Below are 8,546 nucleotides of genomic sequence, written 5' to 3' on the forward strand. Positions count from 1 at the left end.
TTGGAGTAGTGTGACTCCAAGGGTGGTTTCACACCTGCCGTGTTTGTTTTGATTTGAAACGAAGTCTGATTCGTGTAGCGTTTGTTGTGGTTAATTTGCGCAGGTCAGAACACAGCAATCGCATTTGGGTGTAAACCAAAAGAGGACCAAACAAGTGTACCAAGACCTTGTTGAAGTGGGGGTCTCGGTACACTTCCAATCCAACTTGTGCGGCCTGTTTATAGTGAGAACGTGATCGTACATGATCCGACCCAACTGTAGCAGGCACTGACTATTTCCAAGCTCCTGTAGCCAGCTGCGCTATGCATTACGGGATGAGGAAGTTTGGGAACTATATTGTTGCCGCCCCAGACACATCTGACCAAATCATCAACTGATTCGGACCAGAGGAAACGATAGGTGTGAAAAACGCTATCTGTTGAAAAAAGGAAGTGGATTAGAAGCGGACTATCATGTGTGAAACTGCCCTGGGTAGTATACAGATAATCAGTTATTACTTTAACTATGTTATCTCTTATTCTACCTACCCTATCTATTCTGTAAATATACACAACTCGTCAGCATGTGTGATTAAGTACAACGTTGTCCTGTGCTGTTTGTGTTCTCAGCTCTAAGGTGGAGATGGGGAAGTGGATTGAGGATCTCAACCTCGCTATCAACATGTCCAAAAAGTCCCAAGAGAAACCAGGCATCTTCCTGGACGCTGGCCTCGGCGATCACTCCAACCGTAAGAGCTCCTGTTGACCTCAGTATTACGTGACTCTATGTACAGTAGCTGCAGTATGTAGTGAGAGGGGAGGTGTGCTCTCCAAAGCTGATTAAAATGACACCAGTGTTATTTACTTGGGATAAATGGCACGTGTTCCTATGTCCAGTTAATCCATTTCCTCCAAACAACCTCCTGTCCCTCCTCCCCCCTCCTCCTCTTCCTCCTCCTCCTCCTCCTCCTCCTCCTCCTCCTCCTCCTCTCAGGATCGTCTGACGAGGTTTCTCTGGAGCAGGAGTCAGAGGACGACATGAACTCGTCCCGTACATCACTGGACAAGCAGACACACCACCGCGCCAACACCACCATGCATGTGTGCTGGCACCGCAACACCAGCGTGTCTATGTCAGATCACAGCCTGGCTGTGGAGGTACCCCTCCTCTGCCCACTGTTAAACTACACGCACACACAGCCACTTACTACACGTCCACACACACGCTGAGAAAGACACACACACACACACCATGGCAGGTTTTTACTCGCGTGCACATGGCCTTCATCACCTCTGCATTGGTGGATTTAAGAGAAACCGGCTGTGGGCTCCATCTGGGTGTTTCACCCTCTCTTTCTAACCCTTTTCCTTTTCCTTTAATGTCCCTCTGTTTCCCCTGGTGTTTCCACTGTCTCTACTGCTTGACTGATGTGTGTCCTTGAAGATCCTTTGTTCTTGATATCTGACAGTTGATAGGAGACTTATAAAGCCTTGTTTCAACAGAGCTGTGCAGTTCGGTTTGGTTTGACACGGCACACATTTATTTATGTTTCCACTGTGAAAAATTGGGAAGGGTACCAAAATAAGCTAAACTGTGCCATATATATTTTTGTCACCCTTTTGTTGGGGTACCAAGCCAACACAAAGGGTCCCAAAAGGGTGGAGCTGCACACTGCAGTCTGTTGATTGGTTAAAAGAATCATAATTTCCGTGCGAGAGATAAACCGGTGACACTAGATGGCCGTTCAGAGGCAGTGACCCATAGACTGTATATACTCTGGCAGCAGCTGTCACCGTCCAGCATAAACCCCGCCTACAGAGGAAGGGTTCTGTCTGCGGTGGAAACGTAAGCCAGATCTGGGGTTACCGTTCAGTACCTAACCGTGCCATGCAAAACCAAACTGTGCTGCTCAGTGGAAACGAGGCATATAGTGCAAACAGGAAAAGGTTTGGTTCATTTCTCCTGCGGCACTAACATTCTTACTTCACAGACCTGGAGGACTTCCTGCCTGCTCACTATTTCTTTCCCTTTTCGTCCATGCTCTTAACATGCTAACACTTCCTCTGCACCCTTTCTTCTTCTCTGTGTGTGTGTGTGTCTCTTGGTCCCTCTCAGTCTTCTGCTCTCCGGCCGTCTCTCCAGAGCTTCCTCCTCGCTTTCTCCTCGGTCAGGCCCAAAGACCAAACACCATCACACACGTTTGCTGGTACCGCAACCAGAACCTCTCTCTCACTGATTACCTGCGCATGAACCAGGTACTAGAGCCTCAGGCCATTGGAGATGACTAGAAACGGGTCCAGGTGTTGTACCTTATCCTCACTGACTTATTGTATCCTCCATATCTCAGCAGATATACAAATCAAAACTAGCGATGCACCACCCATTAAAACTCTCCGCTCAAACAGTTGCATAAATTAAATGGCCTAAATGTGCTTTTTACCAGATAAAATATTGAACACTGAACAGTCTCTAACATTCCAGCAGACATTGTACCAACATAGCATTCAGTGCATCTCTTATCTAAACAGGTTGCGGCACATACAGTCAAATCAGCAATCAGTGCAATAAGTCACCACAAAGCACTCACACACTAGTCATTGTTATTTTCAATGTATCATTCTCAATCATTTAACCATCAATGTCTAACCTGTCTGTTTCCCCTGTGTGTAGAACCAGCTCTCTGGTTACCTCCTGAGGAAGTTCAAGAACAGTAATGGCTGGCAGAAGCTCTGGGTCGTTTTCACCAACTTCTGCTTGTTCTTCTACAAGACTCACCAGGTCAGCACACGCATCCTGACATTTAGGAGTTCCATTTACGACATTTCCACCGTGTCATTGAGGAGATGTGCGTGTTAATTCACAAAGCCTTTTTCCATGTCTGCTCTCAGGATGACTTCCCCCTGGCCAGCCTGCCTCTGCTGGGCTACACAGTCAGCACGCCCGAGGAGTCTGACGCTATCCACAAGGAGTACGTCTTCAAGCTGCAGTTCAAGTCCCACGTTTACTTCTTCCGGGCAGAAAGCGAGTACACCTTCGAAAGGTACATGAACTTGTTTTTGTAATTCCCACAAAAAAAAGAACACATCGTGGGAGAATAGGGTAAAAAATGTTAACTCATAGATATCCTCATGAAACCAGTTGATTACTTACATTAAAACACTTATTTTTGAATAAATAGGCAAATTTGTCATTATCTAACTAGTTATAGGTACATTTGCATCACTTTAAAACCCAACATCTAGATGTTGAATAAAGCCAGAGTTTTGTGTACAGCCTTTTGCCATTTTATAAATAAAAAAATACTAATGTACAGGTCTTTAAAAATGCATTTTCAGCATGTGATCAACATCCTTCTGTAAAAACTGTCTGCTAAAGATGGTTGTATCGGAGAACTATATAGATGCAAACACAGGTTTAGTCAAATAAACACTTCAATGTTGTAACTAGTATAAAGGAAGACATGTTAAAGCGGATACGAGTAACATTTAAATATCTTTTAAACAACCTCATGTTTCCTCTGATAATCATAAATTACCTTTAACAGCAAACGAGACCATCAGTGCAAAGAAAGACGTTTTTATATAGTTTTTATTACTGCTTTTGGTCTGGTCGCACACCCAGTCCGATTTTCGGTTCGCTCGTGCAGGCTCTATGGTCACATATCCGTATTGGTTGCAGATTTCAGTGTGGCGCTGCAACGCGATTTGAGAAGCCTATCCCTCCAGGTGAGGGAAGGGGAGCGGGAGCCTTGTTTGAGACAGTTATTTGTCGTCATAAATGACTGATAACGGGGCTGAACCATCAAAGAAAAAAAAGAGAATGCAATGAAGAAAAGCGAAAAGGGAGAGTGAGTGATAGGCGGGCGGGAGGACGTTGCCAAGCAACGTGTATACAATTTCACGAGAGCGAAACTAGACTGCTAAATGAATGAGCGGTTGGTACTAACACAAAGTTTGCTTTGCTTCACCATCATCAGATAACCATTATCTGAAATAGTCATTATTTACATCAACAACACAAACACATTACCTCATCGTGATCCATAGTCTACTAACTGCCGTCTCTCATTCATTCGCTTTCTGTGAGGACACAGCTCCGTGAGAGAGAGAGTAGTTAGGTGACGCTGCTGAATCAACTCATTGCAAGCAGGTGTGTGTACTGACTGGCATTAGTTGATGCAGTGTCAAAACCACTCTCACGGAGCCGAAAAGAGTCCTCACACTTTCAACACACGAACATGCACTATATTGCGCCCTTCTCAGTCCACGCTCACGCGCCTGGCACGAGCATTTGCGACAGCGGGCGTCGTAAAAATACTACCGCTTTTGTCCAAAGGGGACGCCAACGTGCCATCTTACTCGTAGTGCCTTTAAGGCAGAAAAATAGCCACAAGTCTCAAGGGCTGACCAGTGCTTGAAAACACAATGTTTTTGCCTGCAGTGTGTTACCCTAAAGTTGCGCCTGCTGTCCTGTCTTTACAGATGGATGGAGGTGATCAAGAGTGCAGCCAGCACCACGGGCCGGATGAGCCTGCTCATACCTAAAGGAGGTCACATGGAGATGAACGGAAACTGAATCCTACATGGTGGATGTGGAGGCTGGGCCTCTGGGACATTCTAAAAGACTATCCAGTCTCACTGTGTCATGTTCAAGTGAAGGGAAGATATGGACAATAACAACTGACACAAGCTGCCAGTTTGAGTGTTAACATTTCTCAGCTTAAAGGATTTCATTTCATTGGCCCGTGCTTGTTTTGTTGATTAATGGTGTAAATGATAACATTTGTTCCTTTTTTATACAGGATCAAATGAAAGGGAGACGTGTACATTTTGATTTTATTTTTAATTTTTTTTCTTGCATGTGTAGCGCTCATTCGGGCTGCTTAATATAGACAATACTGTTCTATGGGACCAACTCCAACACAAGAGGATTAAATTCAGACTTTGTGAAGGACTTTTCTCTTTAGCACATGACGACTGAAGCTTTCTTTTGGGTACAGCACTGTGCTCTGACTGGGACACAGGTGATGCACGGTACGTGAGATAATGTCGGTACAGAGAGGTAAGTTGTGTGGTTTAAAGGAGACGTGTGTGAGACACAGGCGAGCGAGAGGGTTCATGGAACGTTGAAAGGAGTTTACGAGGTTGAACTCATAAAATGTTGGAGATGCGTGGGAAGTTATGAGAAATACACGTGACACATGCGAGTTTGCTCTTTTTTGGAGGGGTGGGGGGGGCGGGGTAGGAAGGCATAAACCAGCATTAACCATTAGTGTAATCAGTATTTGTTTCTAAAACACTATGGAAGGCTGTATTTGCTAGTTGACAGAAGGATGTTTCAACTGTTAAAAAGGGAGCTGTTCTGCATCAATCTCCTGATCAGTTGTACAGCGTTATGGCCAGTTCGGTGCTAAATTTCTCTTTAATATCTAATGTAATCAAATGTATCCTGTTGTTTTCTTTGCATAGGGATAACTAAAGGCAATACTACGTTGTGTCTACTGTGTAAAAGTTGCTGATTTTTCCTCTACAAACCAAGCAGAAGAACATATTTTGAAGTAATTGTACTCACTGATGTCAGATTGTTTTAGACAAATGGGAGCTGACAGTGGTGGACATACTTATTTAGTGCGCTACATGCTACCATGGAATTATGTTAAATTTTTTGTATGAAGACTGGAATCTTTACTGTGTGTGTGTGCGTGCGGAGAAGCCACTGGGTCTGTAACATAAGGTGATGATGGAGGTCATCTCCAAACCATCTGACATCGTGTGTGTGTGTGTGTGTGTGTGTGTGTGTGTGTGTGTGTGTGTGTGTGTGTGTGTGTGTGTGTGTGTGTGTGTGTGTGTGTGTGTGTGTGTGTGTGTGTGTGTGTGTGTGTGTGTGTGTGTGTGTGTGTGTGTGTGTGTGTGTGTGTGTGTGTGTGTGTGTGTGTGTGTGTGTGTGTGTGTGTGTGAGAGAAAGAGACTGACTGTTGCACAGTTGACACGCAGTCTAATGTCACTCCTATTTATTGTCTAGCATTTTGTCAGGGCCGCACTCCTGAATGCGCTCATGTAGTCCTCATGTTATTCCATTGAAAACCTAACGAATAAAAGTTAATTTCAATCACGGATCCCCTGGCTTTTGTGGTGACAATCAAAAAAATTGTTTCAATGCAATCAGTGTATGAGGGAAAAAAATCAAATTTGAGGATAATCTGTTTTTACTAGACTCGGTAAGGGTGAGAAATTGTAACTCAACTGTTGGACATCTGCCGTGGAATTTGAAGTATACAATATTTGCCTCTGTGATTTAGTGGAACTATAAAGTCGTAAATATTTGAAGAATTTCAAGTAACGAACCGGGAAAATGTAATGTCTCTTTTAATATGGACGGTTTGGTGTTGGCAAAGATATAGTTAACCCTCTATGGCATGGCGTTGCCCTCACACAACAAACCACTATTTTAGGCATCACACAGGCCCTTTAATTGAAAAAAAAACATATTTATAATATCACCTGACATGTCTCTGTCCAATGAAATGAGGGGCAAAAGTGGGTTTGGCATTTTATCTGGGGTTGCAGCAGTCTTCTAGGAACCAAAGTTGCATGGGACAGAGCGCCTCAACTGGCATGATGAATATCACTGCTAAATGTCTTTAGATTGCAATTATTTTATAGTAAAAAACATGGGCATGTGCATGAGTATGTAAAGACATATGTTTGATTGTTTAAAGACTAATTTTATTTTTATTTATACACTAAAACTGTGTTTTTCTGTTCGTTACCTGAGGGCAACAATATGCAGTTAGACAACTTTTGTTCAGCAATATCACTAGGTGAAGTCATGTGCTCTCATACATAATTCTGTGATAATCAATGTTTTTTACTTTACGATGTTCCCACAGCCTGATGGTCCCACATGTCTAAGTAATCTAACTACATAATAGAGTATAGTATTTGTGTGCGTGTGTGTCACTCCTATTCTAACCTATCCCTGTCCCCTTACCCTAACCCTGACCACCCAGCTGTGATGCCAGAACCTAATCGCCAATTTCTGTGGGAAAATAGGGATGACTCCCTCACAACACACACACACACACAACCTAACACACTCACAACTCTCACACACACAGATATAGACGACACACACAACACCACCCACACTCACAAAACACACCCATTCTCACACGACACAGACACACACACACACACACACACACTAATAACAGACACACACAACCCAACACACCCACAACTCTCACACACAGATATACACAACACACACACACTCACACCGACTCACCCAGCCCCACACTTTTGTTGCTCTGAGGCAACAAACCCAAATCTGAGTGGGGGGGGGGGGCAGATTGTATGATGGCTATACACCAACAGGGACCCCCAAGCTCCCACAAAGTGGGGTGAAATATTTTTTTCCCAAAAAAATAAAGTCATGCCATAGAGGGTTAAGTGAATGTAATGACGAGAAAGGAAGTGTCACTAAGCCTTATTTTACTGATCAAGTTTCCACTTTCAGAGAGTAGGCCTTTCTTGTCTACAGTATGAACAAGGATCTGCCAGTGTGTTGAGTAAACAAAGCAGGGCATTCCTCAGACATGTCCCGACGGCGTGATCACTGGGTGTGGTGGCTTCCCCAGGAGTCACAATATTGCTCAGCCATCTCCCATGAAAATGTGTTGAGACACTTCTGTGGTAGGGAGTGGACAGGTTATCTGTTGTCATGCTCAACGTCTGCTGTCACGCTCTGTTACCTTCAGAACAACATGGGGGTAAACCCACGCAACCAGAGACACAATGACGTCCACTTATAGATAAAATAGAGAATCGCATAACAAAGGACTTTCCACCTTTTTAAAAATACCACATAATGAGTGGGCAGATAGATACCATGTGACTGTGAGCTTTCACCTGGTTTTCTAGCTGCTCTATAGTAACTGTGTTGTGTAGAAATGCTGAGTCATGAGACCAACACCTGTGTGAGTTCATCAGACAGAGAAATATAAGTTCGAGCCAGCACTAGCACTTGTAAACATATTATTATTATTTTTTTTAATCTACGCAAGCTATTTTCACTGGCCATTTTCCCCAGTTATGTCATTAGGGTGATCAGCTCGGGTCGTGGAATAAAACACTAATCATGAAATCAATGTAGCGCTATTCAGTGTTTTTGGGAGTCCACGATCACTGCAGAAAGGATTTCCACCTTCTTACAATTTTCTAATGTGTGTTTCCCTGCCTGTGCTTGAACATTAGGCCCTAAGCACCTCTCACACCTTTAGGGGGATTTAGACAAAGATAAATGCTTCATTTTGGCATTAAGGCTTCCCTGGGGTTTCCTCATGGTTGGAAGATAATTGCATATCATAGTTATGAGTTGCTTATTTGATCATGCAGACACACCTTTAAATAATTCAGTCATGTTGAGATAATAATGGGTTATGTCCTGCGCGTGAGTGAATGTGCGTGCGCGTGTGAGTGCATGTGCGTTTGAGAGGGAAGGGGTGGGACTTGTGTTGGCCCTCTTATCTCCGCCTTTGGACCGCACACAATAAGTGCCCTTAGAAG

The 8,546-nt window shown here is 43.8% G+C and overlaps 1 protein-coding gene across 2 annotated transcripts in view; it reads left to right on the top strand.

Annotated features, from left to right (window-relative positions):
* farp2 (FERM, RhoGEF and pleckstrin domain protein 2) overlaps positions 1-4,943 on the top strand; it is a 39,733-nt gene extending 34,790 nt beyond the window's left edge. The window contains exons 23-27 of one of the 2 annotated variants that reach the window (XM_080032387.1): positions 609-727; positions 973-1,136; positions 2,650-2,757; positions 2,868-3,019; positions 4,461-4,943. In XM_080032387.1, the coding sequence (XP_079888513.1) occupies positions 609-727; positions 973-1,136; positions 2,650-2,757; positions 2,868-3,019; positions 4,461-4,554 (637 nt within the window). In that variant the 3' untranslated portion in view covers positions 4,555-4,943. Of the gene's footprint in view, positions 1-103; positions 215-608; positions 728-972; positions 1,137-2,649; positions 2,758-2,867; positions 3,020-4,460 lie in introns of those variants that run through there. The other variant, XM_080032388.1, reaches the window with a different exon arrangement.
* The last annotated feature ends 3,603 nt before the right edge of the window (positions 4,944-8,546 follow it).

Source organism: Ammodytes marinus, assembly GCF_949987685.1.
Source record: "Ammodytes marinus genome assembly, chromosome: 8".
Classification (NCBI taxonomy): domain Eukaryota; kingdom Metazoa; phylum Chordata; class Actinopteri; order Uranoscopiformes; family Ammodytidae; genus Ammodytes; species Ammodytes marinus.